Genomic DNA, 22,333 nt, shown 5'->3' with positions numbered 1-22,333 from the left:
TATATATATATATATATATATATATATATATATATATATACACACACACACCATGGACAAAATAGATATAAAATATATATTTATACTACTTTTGAAAAACTAAAATCATATATGTTTATGTTCTTCATCATATATACATATTTGTAAATGGTTTTGGTTGTATAAATAATATAAATATATATTCTATATATTTGTTTTTGTTATAATTATTTTGTAGTCTGTCAAGGCCAAAGGTTTTAAATTATATATGTATATATATATATATATATATATATATATATATATATGTATATGTATATATATATATACACAGGATTGAACTGTTTTGCATAGGAAGCCATGGGTACCATGGGTATAAATGTTTATATAATTATATAATATATAAAATGAAATAAATAGTTTTGCGTACAAAGTCTCTGGTACAACCCTATGATGATTTAGGCTTTTTGGTTAGCTTAAAATTGTGAATTTATTTCTTATTTTTCTCATGATGAAAAATTTAAAGTAAGAGAAAAAATATCACAGAATCTGTTATCCCATCTTGGAAAATTTTGGCAACCACTCTTGTCGTTACTTGGTATGGTATCAGTACCAAAATGTGCAGTATCGCCCACTTGCCTGCCTGGAAGTGAAGGTGAGAATCTGCATGTGAAGGATGACACCAAATTAAGGCAACATCGATTTATTTCAAAATAATAGTCTATATGTTGCTATAGATGAAGAATTAAGAAATAGTTTGGGTTTCCTTCCAACACTTTTCATCTATCAACTTGCAAATGTAACGTTAACATTCCAATCAAATTCAAGTATTGAGTATATAATGTCTACTATTTATCACTAACTTTAACCCACACTGCAGTGTACACGTCGTCTCGTTTTGCTTTGAAAACCCCCACAGAGGAAGTTGGCCAAATAGCTCCACCTTGTTTCTGGTTCACATCCTGCACAGGTTCAACAAATCTGTCCTGTCTGTGATTTATTTCTCCCCAGAAGTTGTCTGACTCTCAGCCGGAGATGATCACACATCCTCCCCCAAGTTTGTAACAGGATATCTTTTTTTCTTTCTTCTCCTTAAAAAAGAAAAAGAGTGAGAATGTGTGGACGCAGCAGGTGGTGGACCCTGCTGACCTCCATCATCTTCATCATCCTCCTGCTACTGGGAGTCAAACAGACACACGGCCAGTACACAGGTAAGTCTGTGTTTACTTATGAAAACTTGTTTATGATGACTTTAAATGAGGGGACTAAAATAATTGAAATGTTGTTTTATCTGTGTGTGTGTGTGTGTGTGTGTGTGTGTGTGTGTGTGTGTGTGTGTGTGTGTGTATACACACACCGGGCAAAGGTGAACACAAGTACCAAAAAAAAGCAAACTACTTTACATTTGTATTTGTAGTACATGTTTTGTACATTTATACAATAATGTAAACTGACTGAAAATAGGTTGCGAAATGAGCATTTCATGGTTTATTTTCAATTTAGATGTGTTACCTTCATTGAGTACTTTGCTGTCCTTAAAAACGGCCAACTCACAGAACGTATTACTCTGTGTACGGTCAAATCTACCTAGCAACAGCGGTCTGTCCTCACAACTACAAAAGTCACATTTTTTTTTCAACTTTGTGTGTTTTGCATTGTGAAGTGAAGTTGCAACTCTCTACCCCCATCTAGTGCTAGATATATTTGTTTCATCATTCTAGCTATAGTGGAAAGGGGGGCCCTCACAAGCTACTAACCAAATGTGGGTCCACACAAAGTAGGCAAAACATGTGTGTGTGTTTCTTTGTGTTTGTGTGTGTGTATACACACCAGGCAAAGGTGAACACAAGTACCAAAAAAAGCAAACTACTTATGTACACACATTTGTATATGTAGTACATGTTTTGTACATTTTACATATGTAATACATGTTTTGTACATTTATACAATATTGTAAACCGACTGAAAATAGGTTGAAAAATGAGCAAGATATGATTTATTTTCAATTTAGATGTGTTACCTTCATTGAGTACTTTGCTGTCCTTAAAAATGGCCAACTTACAGAACGTATTACTCTGTGTACGGTCAAATCTACCTAGCAACAGTGGTCTGTCCTCACAACTACAAAAGTCAAAATGTTTTTACTTTGTGTGTTTTGCATTCTGAAGTGAAGTTGCAACTCTCTTCCCCCATCTAGTGCTAGATATATTTGTTTCATCATTCTAGCTATAGTGGAAAGGGGGGCCCTCACAACCTACTAACCAAACGTGGGTCCACACAAAGTAGGAAAAACATGTGTGTGTGTTTCTTTGTGTTTGTGTGTGTGTATACACACCAGGCAAAGGTGAACACAAGTACCAAAAAAAAGCAAACTACTTATGTACACACATTTGTATATGTAGTACATGTTTTGTAAATTTATACAATAATGTAAACTGACTGAAAATAGGTTGAGAAATACGCAATTTATGATTTATTTTCAATTTAGATGTGTTACCTTCATTGAGTATTTTGCTGTCCTTAAAAATGGCCAACTCACAGAACGTATTACTCTGTGTACGGTCAAATCTACCTAGCAACAGCGGTCTGTCCTCACAACTACAAATGTCAAATTTTTTTTTTTACTTTGTGTGTTTTGCATTCTGAAGTGAAGTTGCAACTCTCTACCCCCATCTAGTGCTAGATATATTTGTTTCATCATTCTAGCTATAGTGGAAAGGGGGGCCCTCACAACCTACTAACCAAACGTGGGTCCACAGAAAGTAGGCAAAACGTGTGTGCGTGTGTGTGTTTGTGTGTGTGTGTGTGTGTGTGTGTGTGTGTGTGTTTTCCACACCTGTTCATTCTTTGCTTGATCAAGTGTTAAACTCCCCTAATCCTGCACTCATTGCACCTAATCTTGCACATATTCTTGCACACACTTCCTCAACTTTTGTACCTGTATGTGTGTGTGTGTGTGTGTGTGTGTGTGTGTGCGCACGCACAAGTATGTTCTCGATCCAGATGTTGTGTAGCTCATCACTTAGGATTTCACTTCAACATCCCGTACAGCTGGAAGGTGGAAAGGGGGTTTGCAGGTTGGGATCTGTGGTTCTTGCTCAGATTTTCCTTTCTCGGGGGCACACACACACACACACACACACACACACACACACACACACGGTCGGTGTACACTGTTTAGATTGTCTTTGAAAGGCATTCTAGTGCATGTGGGAGCTTGAAAGGATGAGGCAAGTTTTTGGCCGACATATGCAGAAAGTGCACCACAGGGTATAGACACACAATGCATTTATTATTTCAATATATATATGTCACACACACACATAATAATATAGAATAATTACACTTTTTTTTTCCCCAATTTATTAAAACCAATTAAAAAATTTAACTACTTTATACATTATACATCATGTATTTCATTAACTTTTTTTTTAAGTCAAAATCTTATGTATTGATTTAATGTATTGATTTTGTCATACAACATATTTGTTATTTATTCTACACAAAACCCGAAACCAGTGAAGTTGTCACGTTGTGTAAATGTTAAATAAAAAGAGAATACAATGATTTGCAAATCCTTTTCAACCTATATTCAATTGAATAGACTGCAAAGACAACATACTTAACATTAAAACTGGACAAGTTTTTTGTAAATATTAGCTCATTTTGGAATTTGATGCCTGCGACATGTTTCAGAAAAGCTGGCACAAGTGACAAAAAAGACTGAGAAAGTTGATCGTAACAATATATATTTTGTGTTATTAATGTGCAAAATTGGTATCTAAACATGGAAGTGTAGCTCCTCTCCTCCGAATGCAAGTGCTCCTACAGCAGGAATACAAATGCTATATGCCTACAAAATAAAACAAAAACACGGCAAGACACCAACGCACTGCAGGTCTTTTTTTTTTATTGTCATTAAAACTTTGTTTATGTCCTTTTTGTGTAGAGACGTTTAGAAAAGCTTATTGGTCAGGAAACATTTCATAAAGCAAACTAATTGTCCAGTCATGGTAATAAAAACTTAATAATTATCTGTCCCGGGTATATTTATTAATGATAAAAAAAATTATACCCACAGTATATGCAATTAATCACAAAAAATTTTGAGTTAACTACAAAACTCAAAAGCAGAGAAGTGGTTACGTTGTGTAAATTTTAAATAAAAACAGAATAAATTATTTTCAACTTATATTCAATTGAATAGACTGCAAGGACAAGATACTTAACATTCGAACTGGTAGACTTTGTTATTTTTTGCAAACATTAGCTCATTTTGGAATTTGATGATTGCAAAATGTTTAAAAAAAAGCTGGCGGGAGTGGCAAAAAAGACTGACAAAGTTGAGGAGTGCTCATCAAACACTTATTTGGAACATCCCACAGGTGAACAGGCTAATTGGGAACAGGTGGGTGCCATGATTGGCTATAGAAGCAGCTTCCATGAAATGCTCAGTCATTCACAAACAATATATATATATATATATATATATATATATATATATATATATATATATATATATATATATATATATATATATATGTGTGTGTTTTAGTTTGTTCCCTCTGCATTTGTCTTGGTTTCCTCTGTGTTTAGTATTTCCTGTTTTTAGTTCCTGTCAGCGCTCTTATTTTGCCTGTTTCCTGTTTTTTTCCCTGTGCGGTGTTTCCCCTCAGGTGCGGCTGATTGGCACCTGGCCACACCTTTTGTCAATCAGCCCGCTTCTAATTTAAGCCTGTTGTTGTCCTCCAGTCAGTTGCTGGATTATTGTCTTTTCGATGTCGCTCTTGTCGTTGCTAACTGTCGTGTCGTGTCGTATCATATCGTGTCTATGCAGTGTTGCGGTTAGCTATATTTGATAGTGGTTTGTAGCTTATTGTCTTTTGTTCCCTGCTTCCAAGTTTGTTTTTATATTATAAGTACGACTTCTGTTTCTTGCTCGATACCGACTAGCTTCCACGCTAGGCCTTTTTGTTTGTTATCCGCCCACGTGCGCGCTTCTTGTTTGTACCCTTTGTTTGTTTTTTGTCTTAGTGTTTTAAATTAAATCATGTTTTCCTGCAAAATGCCTCCCTCCTTCTCTGCATGTTTGTTTGATTTGTTTGATACTTTTATTAGTAGTTTGCACAGTACAGTACATATTCCGTACAATTGACCACTAAATGGTAACACCCGAATAAGTTTTTCAACTTGTTTAAGTCGGGGTCCACGTTAATCAATTCATGGCATCTTGGGGTTCAACACAAACTAATAATCCAGCAACTGACTGGAGGACAGCAACAGGCTGAAATAGAAGCGGGCTGATTGACATCAGGTGTGGCCAGGTGCCAATCAGCCGCAGCTGAGGGAAAACAGGGCACAAGGAAAAAAACAGGAAACAGACAAAATAAGAGCGCTGACTGGAACTAAAAACAGGAAATACTAAACACAGAGGAAACCAAGACAAACGCAGAGGGGAAAAAACTAAAACACAAACAAACTGTCAGTGGCAAGCCTGACAATATATTTCTGATTTAAATCATTTTCTTTAGACCAGGGGTGTCAAACTCAAATACAGAGTGGGCCAAAATGTAAAACTGAACAAAGCCGCGGGCCAAGGTTGAACAATTTAACCTTTTAATAGGGACCCAAACAAGTTTGCATTGAATATTGAACAAGCAAGGCTTATATACAGTAACTTTTTTAGTGACATGCAAAATTGAGTTTCAAATAATAATAATAATAATTGAAAACATATCAATGGCATATCAAATAAAATTTAAATACAAATTTAATACCTCTTTTCTATTTGCAGCTTTCTGAGGTAAATATCAAAATATAGTGTAGCGTCCTGAAAGAGTTAGTGCTGCAAAGGGTTCTGGGTATTTGTTCTGTTGTGTTTATGTTATGTTACAGTGCAGATGTTCTCCCGAAATGTGTTTGTCATTCTTGTTTGGTGTGAGTTCACAGTGTGGCGCATATTTGTAACAGTGTTAAAGTTGTTTATACGGCCAACCTCAGTGTGACCAGTTTACCTGTCGACCAAGTATGCATTGCATTCACTTATGTGTGTGTAATAGCCGCATATATTCTGCGAGTGGGCCTGCACGCTGTTTGTATGGCGGAAATGCGGACGTGACGACAGGTTGTAGAGAATGCTAACGGCAGTGCCTTTAAGGCACGCCCTCAATATTGTTGTCCGGGTGGAAATCGGGAGAATGCTTACTCAGGGAGATTTTCGGGAGGGGCACTGAACTTCGGGAGGATTGGCAAGTGTGAGAAATTGAGGCGTTACAGCGGCACCGCTGCTGTTTAATAACGGCGGGCCAAGTGTAATGTTAATTTGATATTGCCTCAAGGCCCAAATTAAATTACACGGTGGGCCAAATTTGGCCCGCGGGCCAGAGTTTAAAACCCATGCTTTAGACCCATAACTCATACACCAGCAATACAATTATAAAAGGAAATTGCTGAATAGATGATATGGCTAATATTTTTTATTTCCCAAACCGGTATTTCTGGTGCAATTAGCGTACTTATTAATACAGCATGTACATAATTGCTTCTTCTGTATGTCCTTAGCACACTTTTTGGCATGTCAGGCAATGAGCAACAAAGAAAAACATTTTTAAATTGTTATTTTTTATTTTATTATTGGCATTTTCTTTTTCTTATTTTGTTTTGCCACAAAAAACGTGATAGTCCCAATGACAGACTTAAATCTGAGACCGATCTACATAGTAATTGTACTGTTATCCTAGTAACAAAAGATGGAGGACCTTCCAGTGGAATGTGAATAAGAATATTTAACTTCTTCATCTTCCATCCTTTCATATCACATCCACCATCTCAGTGGGATGCTCACAAGGTGTTGTGTTGGTCCAGGAATGTTTTGTTTAGCGGCTGCAATGATGGTGGTTGCCTTCACCTGCTCGCCTTCTCGAGATCTAATCAGCATCTATCTGCCACTTCAACGTGTTTGCCAAACTAGCTCATGGACGTGGTTGATAGCAACCATCCTTTGCTGACATTTGACACTATTTTAGACGCTCTTTCATTTCTGTTTTTCAATTCCTTTTCACCAAAAACATTGACTTCAAAATGCCCCAAAATGTTGTCTTTAAGCGTTGTGCTTGACTTCAACTCAGCAGTAGTCACATAAGTGACAGTAATCAGCAACTCAAAATGTTGAAAGAGCCATATTGGACCAAAAATACAAAAAACTAATCCGTTTGGAGCCGCAAAAAGCTAAAAGTCTTATATAAGTGTTATAACGAAGGCAACACATGATGTAAGTGTCTATATTAGCCATATTAGCCTACTATCAAAATTACTTTAAAAGTCTTATATAAGAGTTATAATGAAGGCAACAAATGATGTAAGTGTCTAAATTAGCTATTTTAGCCTACTATCAAAATGACTTTTAAAGTCTTATATAAGTGTTATAATGAAGACAACACATGATGTAAGTGTCTTTATTAGCTATATTTGCCTACTATCAAAATGACTTTAATAATGTTATATAAGTGTTATATTGAAGGCAACACATAACGTAAGTGTCTATATTAGCTATATTAGCCTACTATCAAAATGACTTTAAAAGTCTTATATAAGAGTTATAATGAAGGCAACAAATGATGTAAGTGTCTAAATTAGCTATATTAGCCTACTATCAAAATGACTTTTAAAGTCTTATATAAGTGTTATAATGAAGACAACACATGATGTAAGTGTCTTAATTAGCTATATTTGCCTACTATCAAAATTACTTTAATAATGTTATATAAGTGTTATATTGAAGGCAACACATAACGTAAGTGTCTATATTAGCTATATTTGCCTACTATCAAAATGACTTTAATAATGTTATATAAGTGTTATATTGAAGGCAACACATAACGTAAGTGTCTATATTAGCTATATTAGCCTACTATCAAAATGACTTTTAAAGTCTTATATAAGTGTTATAATGAAGGCAACACATAACGTAAGTGTCTATATTAGCTATATTAGCCTACTATCAAAATGACTTTTAAAGTCTTATATAAGTGTTATAATGAAGGCAACACATGATGTAAGTGTCTAAATTAGCTATATTAGCATACTATCAAGATGACTTGAAAAGTCTTATATAAGTGTTATGATGAAGACAACATATGATGTAAGTGTCTATATTCGCTATATTCGCCTACTATCAAAAATTACTTTGAAAGTCTTATAAAAGTATTATAATGAAGGCAACACATGATGTAAGTATCTATTTTAGCCATATTAGCCTACTATCAAAATGACTTTAAAAGTCTTATATAAGTGTTATAATGAAGGCAACAAATGATGTGTCTATATTAGCCTACTATCAAAATTACTTTAAAAGTCTTATATAAGTGTTATAATGAAGGCAACACATGATGTAAGTGTCTATTTTAGTCATATTAGCCTACTATCAAAATGACTTTAAAAGTCTTATATAAGTGTTATAATGAAGGCAACAAATGATGTGTCTATATTAGCCTACTATCAAAATTACTTTAAAAGTCTTATATAAGTGTTATAATGAAGACAACTCATGATGTAAGTGTCTATATTCGCTATATTCGCCTACTATCAAAATGACTTTAAAAGTCTTATATAAGTGTTATAATGAAAGCAACACATGATCTAAGTGTCTTAATTAGCTATATTCGCCTACTATCAAAATGACTTTAAAAGTCTTATATAAGTGTTATAATGAAGGCAACACATGATGTAAGTGTCTATATTAGCTATATTAGCCGACTATCAAGATGACTTGAAAAGTCTTATATAAGTGTTATAATGAAGGCAACACATAACGTAAGTGTCTATATTAGCTATATTCGCCTACTATCAAAATGACTTTAAAAGTCTTATATAAGTGTTATAATGAAGACAACATATGATGTAAGTGTCTATATTCGCTATATTCGCCTACTATCAAAATTACTTTAAAAGTCTTATATAAGTGTTATAATGAAGGCAACAAATGATGTGTCTATATTAGCTATATTAGCCTACTATCAAAATGACTTTAAAAGTCTTATAAAAGTGTTATAATGAGGACAACACATGATGTAAGTGTCTATATTAGCCTACTATCAAAATGACTTTAAAAAGTCTTTTATAAGTGTTATAATGAAGGCAACACATGATGTAAGTGTCTATATTAGCTATATTAGCCTACTATCAAAATGACTTTAAAAGTCTTATAAAAGTGTTATAATGAAGGAAACACATGATGTAAGTGTTTATATTAGCCTACTATCAAAATGACTCAAAAAAGTGTTTTCTAAGTGTTATAATGAAGGCAAAGCATGATGTAAGTGTTCATATTAGCAATATTAGCCTACTATCAAAATGACTATTTGTCGCAGGCTGACGCAAATCTTCGTTGTCAGAAACGCTGAAATATAAAATTTGTTCTACACATTTTTACTAAATTGGAAAACATTAGCAACATGAAAGTTTCTCAGAGGGTGAGATAACTCCTGGATGTTACTGGCTCAGAATGGCCAAAGGTATAGATGGGTGTGTCCAAGTTAAAGGAAACGGCAAGCTGTCTTCTTCTAGTAGATTCCTTACAACCTTTGCAAGCTGGATAACGTTTGCTGTGGTCTGGAACAACATGGCACACAAACCACTCTCAGAAACGCTGCCGGTATTACATACAGACAATGTGTCCTGAGACATGCAAATATATATGAAATACACAGCAGACATGAGTAAAAAAAATATTAAAGCTCAAATATACCTACAAACAAGGCATAATGATGCTAGCCTAAATAGCATGTTAGCATCGATTAGCTTGCAGTCATGCACTGACTAAATAGGCCTGATAAGCACTCTAACTAGTTGTGACAGTCTCTTGCCGTCGTTGTGCGGGCTCAATGGACCACCCAGGAAGGACATGTTTTTAGCAGGTTTGACTCTGGTTTATTTTTCAATAAACAAGCTTTAGTGTAGGTCGGATTGCTTCTCAGCTGCTCCTTTCCATTGATCGCTCACGGTCCACTCTTTCAGTTGCCGTCGTCGTCGTCGTCCGCTTCTATGGCTCGCTCTCTGTCGCTCTTTGATCGCTCTTGCTCTTCATCTGCTCATGCAGGCTCTCCAACTCCTTCTCCCCCTTTTATACATCATCAGGAAAATTTTAAAGGGGAACATTATCACAATTTCAAAAGGGTTAAAAACAATAAAAATCAGTTCCCAGTGGCTTGTTGTATTTTTTGAATTTTTTTTCAAAATTTTACCGGTCTCGGAATATCCCTAAATAAAGCTTTAAAGTGCCTTAGTTTCGACTCTCTGCGAAGACACTGGCCATTTCCCTGTGACGTCACACAGTGCTGCCAATGTAAACAAACAATGGGAATACCACAGCAAGATATAGCGACATTAGCTCGGATTCAAACTCGGATTTCAGCGACTTAAGCGATTCAACAGATTACGCATGTATTGAAACAGATGGTTGGAGTATGAAAGTATCGAAGAAGAAACTGAAGCTATTGAGCGGATAGCTATTGACGCTATTCATAGCCATAGCATGGCCGAAATAGCTGCGTTAGCATCGCCGGTAAAATGTGCGGACCAAACGATCAGGACTTTCGCATCTTTTGACACTGGAGCAACTTAAATCCGTAAATTGGTAAGTGTTTGTTTCGCATTAAATGTGGGTGGAAGGAAACATAATATAGTTGCAAATGCATCTACAGGTTATCCATACATCTCTGTGCCATGTCTGCTTTAGCACCGCCGGTAAATAGCCTGTTAGCATCGATTAGCGTAGCATGTTAGCATCGATTAGCTGGCAGTCAACATCAACAAAACTCACCTTTGTGATTTCGTTGACTATCGTTGCAAATGCATTTGCAGGCTATCCATACATCTCTGTGCCATGTCTGCCTTAGCATCGCCGGTCAAATGTGGAGACACTCTGGCACATTCAATGGGGGTCTGGCGGCAGACACTTTGGCATCTTCGGGCCAGTGGTGCTACTTGAATCCCTCCCTGTTAGTGTTGTTACACCCTCCGACAACACACCGTCGGGGCATGATGTCTCCAAGGTTCCAAAAAATAGTCTAAAAAACGGAAAATAACAGAGCTGAGACCCGGTGTTTGTAATGTGTTGAAAATGAAAATGGTGGGTGTGTTACCTCGGCGACGTCACATTCTGACGTCTGCACCATTAAGGTATATATTGACGCTTACATAGGTCTGCTGATAATGTTCCCCTTTAATAATTTCCCGGTGTGTGAGCCACGCACCTGAATTCGATAACGGCGGCGTCGCTCCCGGCACGCCCCGCCTCGCCGCTCCGCCGCATCCTCCGCTTCCTTGCCGCCATCTTGGGCAGGGCTGCAGCGTGCCCTGCCCCGCCATCGGCCCCTTGGCTCTGCCTCTCCACACAAGTAAATAACGCCAACAAAGCTCACTATTGTGCATTCACGTACAGTATAAAATGTTTGGTGGACAAAGAAGGAGTGGCATGAAACACGACTTACCGTGTTAAGACGACATTGTGCGTTTCATTTAGCACATTTAGTGCTCCTTCTGCAAAGACAACGGACAAAATCCCCGTCCTACGTGTGTGCTTTGACATACTGGACTGACAGAACTAAAATATATGAGGTGTACTCTCTATTTCTTTCTGCAGGCACCTGTGTCACATTAACCCGCTGTCAAAGGTGTTGATTTCTGCTGCCGTGCCTTACGGCATCCACTTATTCCACCTCTTTGTTGGGAGGAATTCCAGGCATGAGTACGATCAGTGCAAGTCCCAGACGGCAGATAAACTTAATTTACCTTTGGTGCTTGGAACAGCATCACTTCTGTCGGTACTGATTAAAGATCATTTGATAAAGTAACAGAAAAAGGGTAAAGATAATAATTCTTATTGTAATTACCCTCATTTCTGGGCTGTACGGCAAACTGGTATTTAAGCTAAACCCATCAAATCTTTGAAAAAATGAATATTTTACATATATTAGCCGTAAGTCGGAGATAGTTTGGTGGCTGCAGGATTAGGTCTCTGCTTTTTGCAGATGATGTGGTCCTGATGGCTTCATCTGGCCAGGATCTTCAGCTCTCACTGGACCGGTTCGCAGCCGAGTGTGAAGCACCACCAAGTCCGAGTCCGGCGTGCCATCTCTGGGTTGGGGAGAAGATCTTGCTCAAAGTGGAGGAGTTCAAGTACCTCGTAGTCTTGTCCACGAGTGAGGGAAGAGTGGAGGGTGAGGTGTGGCGTCTTCAGTAACGCGGACGCCGTATCGATCCGTTGTGGTGGAGAAGGAGCTGAGCCGGAAGGCAAAGCTCTCAATTTACCGGTCGATCTACGTTCCCATCCTCACCTATGGTCATGAGCTTTGGGTCATGACCGAAAGGACAAGATCACGGGTACAAGCGGCCGAAATGAGTTAAGGTCTCTCCCTTAGAGATAGGGTGAGAAGCTCTGCCATCCGGGAGGAACTCAAAGTAAAGCTGTTGCTCCTCCACATCGAGAGGAGCCAGATGAGGTGGTTCGGGCATCTGGTCAGGATGCCACGCGAACAGTGTTTAGGGCACGTCCGACTGGTAGGAGGCCACGGGGAAGACCCAGGACACGTTGGGAAGACTACTAGGCCTGGGAACGCCTCGGGATCACCCGGAAGGAGCCAGTAATACACGGAAAAAGCTACAATTGTTGATTTGCGGGAAAAAAAAAACAAAAAAAAACTGGCAGCTCAGGTGGCAACATTTTACTGTAAAATTGCAGTTTTTTTAATGTACAGTAAAAAAACAAATGTACATTTTACAGTAAATTTCTGGCAACTGAGCCGTCTTATTTTTAAAACATAAAAACAGGATTACTGTTTTTCCATTTGCAGTAATATTAGGTGAAATTATTGCAACGTAGCATTTTTTTTTTTTTACATTTTAGTTTAAAAAAATCTACTAGTAAAATGCATAAAAACATTGTGTAAATAGTATTCACTTTTTTCTTTCTTTTAAAAAAAATAAGTAATACTATTTACACAATTTTTTATAATTTTTTACTATATATATATATATATATATATATATATATATATATAATTATATATATAAGTAAATAGCCCTGCGATGAGATGGCGACTTGTCCAGGGTGTACCCTGCCTTCCGCCCGATTGTAGCTGAGATAGGCGCCAGCGCCCCCCGCGACCCCGAAAGGGAATAAGCGGTAGAAAATGGATGGATGGATATAAGTAAATATACATTTAATTAACAAGAACTAACATATAGAAAAACTGTGTATGCATTTGCAGTACAGTACTATGCATTGTAGTAGCTGTACCTCGTGTTGCCAGCAGGGGGCAGCAATATCAAAGTAGCCAGTAGCCTTTTATTAATTATTACTTATTTTTCTAAACCTTGATACTAATCTTTGTGGTTAACACTTACTTCAAATTAATTGATAAGGTGTATCCTGTTACTGTAAGCAGGTTAGATATAATTATTGAATACTATTAAAATAGAGATTAAGATGACTAATTTAGTGTTAATAAACGTTTGGACACACCTTCTCATTCAATGTGTTTTCTTTATTTTCATGACTATTTACATTGTAGATTGTCACATCAAAACTATGAATGAACACATGTGGAGTTATGTACTTAATAACTGAAAACATGTTTTATATTGTAGTTTCTTCAAAATAGCCACCCTTTGCTCTGATTACCGCTTTGAACACTCTTGGCATTCTCTCCATGAGCTTCAAGAGGTTCAAGACTGTTGGAAAACCATTTCAGGTGACTACCTCTTGAAGCTCATGGAGAGAATGCCAAGAGTGTGCAAAGCGGTAATCAGAGCAAAGGGTGGCTATTTTGAAGAAACTACAATATAAAACATGTTTTCCGTTATTTCACCTTTTTTTTTTGTTAAGTACATAACTCCAATTCTAGTTTCTTCTAAATAGCCACCTTTTGCTCTGATTACCGCTTTGCACACTCTTGGCATTCTCTCCATGAGCTTCAAGAGGTCGTCACCTGAAATGGTTTTCCAACAGTCTTGAACCTCTTGAAGCTCATCCAGAGAATGCCAAGAGTTTGCGAAGCGGTAATCAGAGCAAAGAGTGGCTATTTTGAAGAAACTAGTATATAAAGCGTTTTTTTTTTAGTTATTTCACCTTTTTTTGTTAAGTGCATAACTCCACATGTGTTCATTCATAGTTTTGATGTGACAATCTACAATGTAAATAGTCATGAAAATAAAGAAAACAGAAGTTCCTCCATGCGGGCCCTGAGCTAAAATGAGTTTGACCCCCCTGCTTTAGGAACAATAGATTTTTGTTGCAACACTATTTTGGATTCCCGAGCAAGAAGGTGGAACATAAACTTGCTTTAGGAGTCTGCTGGCTACTTTGATATTGCTGCCCTCTGCTGGCAACACGAGGTACAGCTACTACAATGCATAGTACTGTACTGCAAATGCATATACAGTTTTTCTATATGTTAGTTCTTGTTAATTACATGTATATTTACTCATGGACACATGGCCACTACAAAAACCGACTGTCGGTGCAGTGAGAATTCTTCTTGTGGAAGAAACATAACTCATCTGTTGACTATAGATAATCCGTAAACAAGTGTGTTCCTGTGAAATGTTTGGCTTGTGTGTTGCAGTGCAGTGGATGTGTAACATCATCCTTGTTGTGTAGAACAATGCACTAGACACCAGTACTTAGTATCATGTTGTGTAGGACAATGCACTAGAAACACCTAGTATCATGTTGTGTAGGACAATGCACTAGAAACCAGTACCTAGTATCATGTTGTGTAGAACAATGCACTAGACACCAGTACCTAGTATCATGTTGTGTAGGACAATGCACTAGAAACCAGTACCTAGTATCATGTTGTGTAGCACAATGCACTAGAAACTAGTACCTAGTATCATGTTGTGTAGAACAATGCACTAGACACCAGTACCTAGTATCATGTTGTGCACAACAATACACTAGAAACCAGTACCTAGTATCATGTTGTGTAGACCAATGCACTAGAAACCAGTACCTAGTATCATGTTGTGTAGACCAATGCACTAGAAACCAGTACCTAGTATCATGTTGTGCACAACAATACACTAGAAACCAGTACCTAGTATCATGTTGTGTAGACCAATGCACTAGAAACCAGTACCTAGTATCATGTTGTGTAGAACAATGCACTAGACACCAGTACCTAGTATCATGTTGTGCACAACAATACACTAGAAACCAGTACCTAGTATCATGTTGTGTAGACCAATGCACTAGAAACCAGTACCTAGTATCATGTTGTGTAGAACAATGCACTAGAAACCAGTACCTAGTATCATGTTGTGTAGACCAATGCACTAGAAACCAGTACCTAGTATCATGTTGTGTAGACCAATGCACTAGAAACCAGTACCTAGTATCATGTTGTGTAGACCAATGCACTAGAAACCAGTACCTAGTATCATGTTGTGCACAACAATGCACTAGAAACCAGTACCTAGTATCATGTTGTGCACAACAATACACTAGAAACCAGTACCTAGTATCATGTTGTGTAGAACAATGCACTAGAAACCAGTACCTAGTATCATGTTGTGTACAACAATGCACTAAAAACCAGTACCTAGTATCATGTTGTGTAGAATAATGCACTTGAAACCATTACCTAGTATCATGTTGTGTACAACAAAGCACTAGAAACCAGTACCTAGTATCATGTTGTGTACAACAATGCACTAGACACCAGTACCTAGTATCATGTTGTGTACAACAATGCACTAGAAACCAGTACCTAGTATCATGTTGTGTAGCACAATGCACTACAAACCAGTACCTAGTATCATGTTGTGTACAACAATGCACTAGAAACCAGTACCTAGTATCATGTTGTGTAGAACAATGCACTAGAAACCAGTACTTAGTATCATGTTGTGTACAACAATGCACTAGAAACCAGTACCTAGTATCATGTTGTGTACAACAATGCACTAGAAACCAATACCTAGTATCATGTTGTGTAGAACAATGCACTAGAAACCAGTACTTAGTATCATGTTGTGTACAACAATGCACTAGAAACCAGTACCTAGTATCATGTTGTGTACAACAATGCACTAGAAACCAATACCTAGTATCATGTTGTGTACAACAATGCACTAGAAACCAATACCTAGTATCATGTTGTGTACAACAATGCACTAGACACCAGTACCTAGTATCATGTTGTGTAAAGATGCACTAGAAACCAGTACCTAGTATAATGGTGTGTACAACAATGCCCAGAAACCAGTACCTAATATCATGTTGTGTAGAACAATGCATTAGAAAAACCAGTACCTAGTATCATGTTGTGTAGAACAATGCACTTGAAACCAGTACCTAGTATCATCTTGTGTACAACAATGCACTAGAAACCAGTACCTAGTATCATGTTGTGTAGAACAATGCACTAGAAACCAGTACCTAGTATCATGTTGTGTACAACAATGCACTAGAAACCAGTACCTAGTATCATGTTGTGTACAACAATGCACTAAAAACCAGTACCTAGTATCATGTTGTGTACAACAATGCCCTAGAAACCAGTACCTAGTATCATGTTGTGTACACCAATGCACTAGAAACCAGTACCTAGTATCATGTTGTGTACAACAATGCACTAGAAACCAGTACCTAGTATCATGTTGTGTAGAACAATGCACTAGAAACCAGTACCTAGTATCATGTTGTGTAGACCAATGCACTAGAAACCAGTACCTAGTATCCTGTTGTGTAAAACAATGCACTAGAAACCAGTACCTAGTATCCTGTTGTGTACAACAATGCACTAGAAACCAGTACCTAGTATCCTGTTGTGTACAACAATGCACTAGAAACCAGTACCTAGTATCATGTTGTGTAGAACAATGCATTAGAAAAACCAGTACCTAGTATCATGTTGTGTAGAACAATGCACTAGAAACCAGTACCTAGTATCATGTTGTGTAGAACAATGCATTAGAAAAACCAGTACCTAATATCATGTTGTGTAGAACAATGCATTAGAAAAACCAGTACCTAGTATCATGTTGTGTAGAACAATGCACTTGAAACCAGTACCTAGTATCATCTTGTGTACAACAATGCACTAGAAACCAGTACCTAGTATCATGTTGTGTAGAACAATGCACTAGAAACCAGTACCTAGTATCATGTTGTGTACAACAATGCACTAGAAACCAGTACCTAGTATCATGTTGTGTACAACAATGCACTAAAAACCAGTACCTAGTATCATGTTGTGTACAACAATGCCCTAGAAACCAGTACCTAGTATCATGTTGTGTACACCAATGCACTAGAAACCAGTACCTAGTATCATGTTGTGTACAACAATGCACTAGAAACCAGTACCTAGTATCATGTTGTGTAGAACAATGCACTAGAAACCAATACCTAGTATCATGTTGTGTAGAACAATGCACTAGAAACCAGTACCTAGTATCATGTTGTGTAGAACAATGCACTAGAAACCAATACCTAGTATCATGTTGTGTAGAACAATGCACTAGAAACCAGTACCTAATATCATGTTGTGTAGAACAATGCACTAGAAACCAATACCTAGTATCATGTTGTGTAGAACAATGCACTAGAAACCAGTACCTAGTATCATGTTGTGTACACCAATGCACTAGACACCAGTACCTAGTATCATGTTGTGTAGAACAATGCACTAGAAACCAGTACCTAGTATCATGTTGTGTAAAAATGTACTAGAAACCAGTACCTAGTATCATGTTGTGTAGAACAATGCTCTACAAACCAGTACCTAGTATCATGTTGTGTAAAAATGCACTAGAAACCAGTACCTAGTATCATGTTGTGTAGAACAATGCGCTAGAAACCAGTACCTAGTATCATTTTGTGTAGAACAATGCCCTACAAACCACTACCTAGTATCATGTTGTGTAGAACAATGCCCTACAAACCAGTACCTAGTATCATGTTGTGTACAACAATGCACTAGAAACCAGTACCTAGTATCATGTTGTGTACAACAATGCACTAGACACCAGTACCTAGTATCATGTTGTGTACAACAATGCACTAGACACCAGTACCTAGTATCATGTTGTGTACAACAATGCACTAGACACCAGTACCTAGTATTATGTTGTGTAGAACAATGCACTAGAAACCAGTACCTAGTATTATGTTGTGTAGAACAATGCACTAGAAACCAGTACCTAGTATTATGTTGTGTAGAACAATGCACTAGAAACCAGTACCTAGTATTATGTTGTGTACAACAATGCACTAGAAACCAGTACTTAGTATCATGTTGTGTACAACAATGCACTAGAAACCAGTACCTAGTATCATGTTGTGTACAACAATGCACTAGACACCAGTACCTAGTATCATGTTGTGTACAACAATGCACTAGACACCAGTACCTAGTATTATGTTGTGTAGAACAATGCACTAGAAACCAGTACCTAGTATTATGTTGTGTAGAACAATGCACTAGAACCAGTACCTAGTATTATGTTGTGTAGAACAATGCACTAGAAACCAGTACCTAGTATCATGTTGTGTACAACAATGCACTAGAAACCAGTATCTAGTATCATGTTGTGTAGAACAATGCACTAGAAACCAGTACCTAGTATCATGTTGTGTACAACAATGCACTAGAAACCAGTACCTAGTATCATGTTGTGTACAACAATGCACTAGAAACCAGTACCTAGTATTATGTTGTGTAGAACAATGCACTAGAAACCAGTACCTAGTATTATGTTGTGTAGAACAATGCACTAGACACCAGTACCTAGTACCATGTTGTGTAGACTAATGCGCTAGAAACCAGTACCTAGTATCATGTTGTGCACAACAATGCACTAGAAACCAGTACCTAGTATTATGTTGTGTAGAACAATGCACTAGAAACCAGTACCTAGTATCATGTTGTGTAGAACTATGCACTAGAAACCAGTACCTAGTATTATGTTGTGTAGAACAATGCACTAGAAACCAGTACGTAGTATCATGTTGTGTAGAACAATGCACTAGACACCAGTACCTAGTATCATGTTGTGTAGAACAATGCACTAGAGAACCAGTACCTAGTATCATGTTGTGCACAACAATGCACTAGAAACCAGTGCCTAGTACCATGTTGTGTAGACTAATGCGCTAGAAACCAGTACCTAGTATCATGGTGTGTAGAACAATGCACTAGACACCAGTACCTAGTATTATGTTGTGTAGAACAATGCACTAGAAACCAGTACCTAGTATCATGTTGTGTAGAACAATGCACTAGACACCAGTACCTAGTATCATGTTGTGTAGAACAATGCACTAGAAACCAATACCTAGTATCATGTTGTGTAGAACAATGCACTAGAAACCAGTACCTAGTATCATGTTGTGTACACCAATGCACTAGAAACCAGTACCTAGTATCATGTTGTGTAGAACAATGCGCTAGAAACCAGTACCTAGTACCATGTTGTGTAGACTAATGCGCTAGAAACCAGTACCTAGTATCATGTTGTGTACAACAATGCACTAGAAACCAGTACCTAGTATCATGTTGTGTACAACAATGCGCTAGAAACCAGTACCTAGTATCATGTTGTGTACAACAATGCACTAGAAACCAGTACCTAGTATCATGTTGTGTAAAAATGCACTAGAAACCAGTACCTAGTATCATGTTGTGTAGAACAATGCACTAGAAACCAGTACCTAGTATCATGTTGTGTAGAACAATGCACTATACACGTGTATCTAGTATCATGTTGTGTAGAACAATGCACTAGACACCAGTACCTAGTATCATGTTGTGTAGAACAATGCACTTGAAACCAGTACCTAGTATCACGTTGTGTAGAACAATGCCCTAAAAACCAGTACCTAGTATCATGTTGTGTACAACAATGCACTTGAAACCAGTACCTAGTATCATGTTGTGTAGAACAATGCTCTAGAAACCAGTACCTAGTATCATGTTGTGTACAACAATGCACTAGAAACCAGTACCTAGTATCACGTTGTGTAGAACAATGCCCTAAAAACCAGTACCTAGTATCATGTTGTGTACAACAATGCACTTGAAACCAGTACCTAGTATCATGTTGTGTAGAACAATGCTCTAGAAACCAGTACCTAGTATCATGTTGTGTAGAACAATGCACTAGAAACCAGTACCTAGTATCATGTTGTGTAGAACAATGCACTAGAAATCAGTACCTAGTATCATGTTGTGCACAACAATGCACTTGAAACCATTACCTAGTATCATGTTGTGTAAAAAGGCACTAGAGACCAGAACCTAGTATCATGTTTTGTAGTACAATGCACTAGAAACCAGTACCTAGTATCATGTTGTGTAGAACAATGCACTAGACACCAGTACCTAGTATTATGTTGTGTAGAACAATGCACTAGAAACCAGTACCTAGTATCATGTTGTGTAGAACAATGCACTAGACACCAGTACCTAGTATCATGTTGTGTAGAACAATGCACTAGAAACCAATACCTAGTATCATGTTGTGTAGAACAATGCACTAGAAACCAGTACCTAGTATCATGTTGTGTACACCAATGCACTAGAAACCAGTACCTAGTATCATGTTGTGTAGAACAATGCGCTAGAAACCAGTACCTAGTACCATGTTGTGTAGACTAATGCGCTAGAAACCAGTACCTAGTATCATGTTGTGTACAACAATGCACTAGAAACCAGTACCTAGTATCATGTTGTGTACAACAATGCGCTAGAAACCAGTACCTAGTATCATGTTGTGTACAACAATGCACTAGAAACCAGTACCTAGTATCATGTTGTGTAAAAATGCACTAGAAACCAGTACCTAGTATCATGTTGTGTAGAACAATGCACTAGAAACCAGTACCTAGTATCATGTTGTGTAGAACAATGCACTATACACGTGTATCTAGTATCATGTTGTGTAGAACAATGCACTAGACACCAGTACCTAGTATCATGTTGTGTAGAACAATGCACTTGAAACCAGTACCTAGTATCACGTTGTGTAGAACAATGCCCTAAAAACCAGTACCTAGTATCATGTTGTGTACAACAATGCACTTGAAACCAGTACCTAGTATCATGTTGTGTAGAACAATGCTCTAGAAACCAGTACCTAGTATCATGTTGTGTACAACAATGCACTAGAAACCAGTACCTAGTATCACGTTGTGTAGAACAATGCCCTAAAAACCAGTACCTAGTATCATGTTGTGTACAACAATGCACTTGAAACCAGTACCTAGTATCATGTTGTGTAGAACAATGCTCTAGAAACCAGTACCTAGTATCATGTTGTGTAGAACAATGCACTAGAAACCAGTACCTAGTATCATGTTGTGTAGAACAATGCACTAGAAATCAGTACCTAGTATCATGTTGTGCACAACAATGCACTTGAAACCATTACCTAGTATCATGTTGTGTAAAAAGGCACTAGAGACCAGAACCTAGTATCATGTTTTGTAGTACAATGCACTAGAAACCAGTACCTAGTATCATGTTGTGTACAACAATGCACTAGAAACCAGTACCTAGTATCATGTGTAAAAATGCACTAGAAACCAGTACCTAATATCATGTTGTGTACAACAATGCACTAGAAACCAGAACCTAGTATCATGTTGTGTAAAAATGCACTAGAAACCAGTACCTAGTATCATGTTGTGTACAACAATGCACTAGAAACCAGTACCTAGTATCATGTTGTGTACAACAATGCACTAGAAACCAGTACCTAGAATCATGTTGTGTAAAAATGCACTAGAAACCAGTACCTAGTATCATGTTGTGTAGAACAATGCACTAGAAACCAGTACCTAGAATCATGTTGTGTAAAAATGCACTAGAAACCAGTACCTAGTATCATGTTGTGTAGAACAATGCACTAGAAACCAGTACCTAGTATCATGTTGTGTAAAAATGCACTAGAAACCAGTACCTAGACTTAGGCTCGGTTTGGTTCACTGGCCTGCACTTGGATTTGGATTTATGGTTTATGGAATGTCCATATTTGGGTTTGTACGTTCACAGCTGTCAGACTTTGGCACTTTATAGTCGCGGTGGGACCACCTACTTCAGGATTATTGAACCACAAGTGGCCTTTCTCCACTAAATGTGCAGAACATGTTTGGACAGAGAGGAAATGTGCAGTACAAGCAGTGGATGATCCTCTCATTCAGTGCATATCTCCCTCAGTTGCCCACTAAGTCTTTCAACTGTAGATAAATCTTCATTTATGTGCATTTTCCTGAGGGGGGGAGTTGCTGGGCGACACTGTGGGAAACTGAGCAGCGCTATAGAAAGACTTGATGCAGAACTTAGAGTCC

The 22,333-nt window shown here is 37.6% G+C and overlaps 1 protein-coding gene across 1 annotated transcript in view; it reads left to right on the top strand.

The window, feature by feature from the left end:
• Positions 1-977: 977 nt before the first annotated feature.
• The window catches only part of LOC133544363 (collagen alpha-1(XVIII) chain-like), a 71,784-nt gene continuing 50,428 nt past the window's right edge, over positions 978-22,333 (top strand). Inside the window, exon 1 of the mRNA XM_061889596.1 lies at positions 978-1,190. Within this exon, the coding sequence (XP_061745580.1) occupies positions 1,094-1,190 (97 nt within the window). The 5' untranslated portion in view covers positions 978-1,093. The remainder of the gene's footprint in view (positions 1,191-22,333) is intronic.

Source organism: Nerophis ophidion, linkage group LG27 (genome assembly GCF_033978795.1).
Source record: "Nerophis ophidion isolate RoL-2023_Sa linkage group LG27, RoL_Noph_v1.0, whole genome shotgun sequence".
NCBI classification, from domain to species: Eukaryota; Metazoa; Chordata; class Actinopteri; order Syngnathiformes; family Syngnathidae; genus Nerophis; species Nerophis ophidion.
This window is presented reverse-complemented; position numbering and strand designations above follow the sequence as displayed.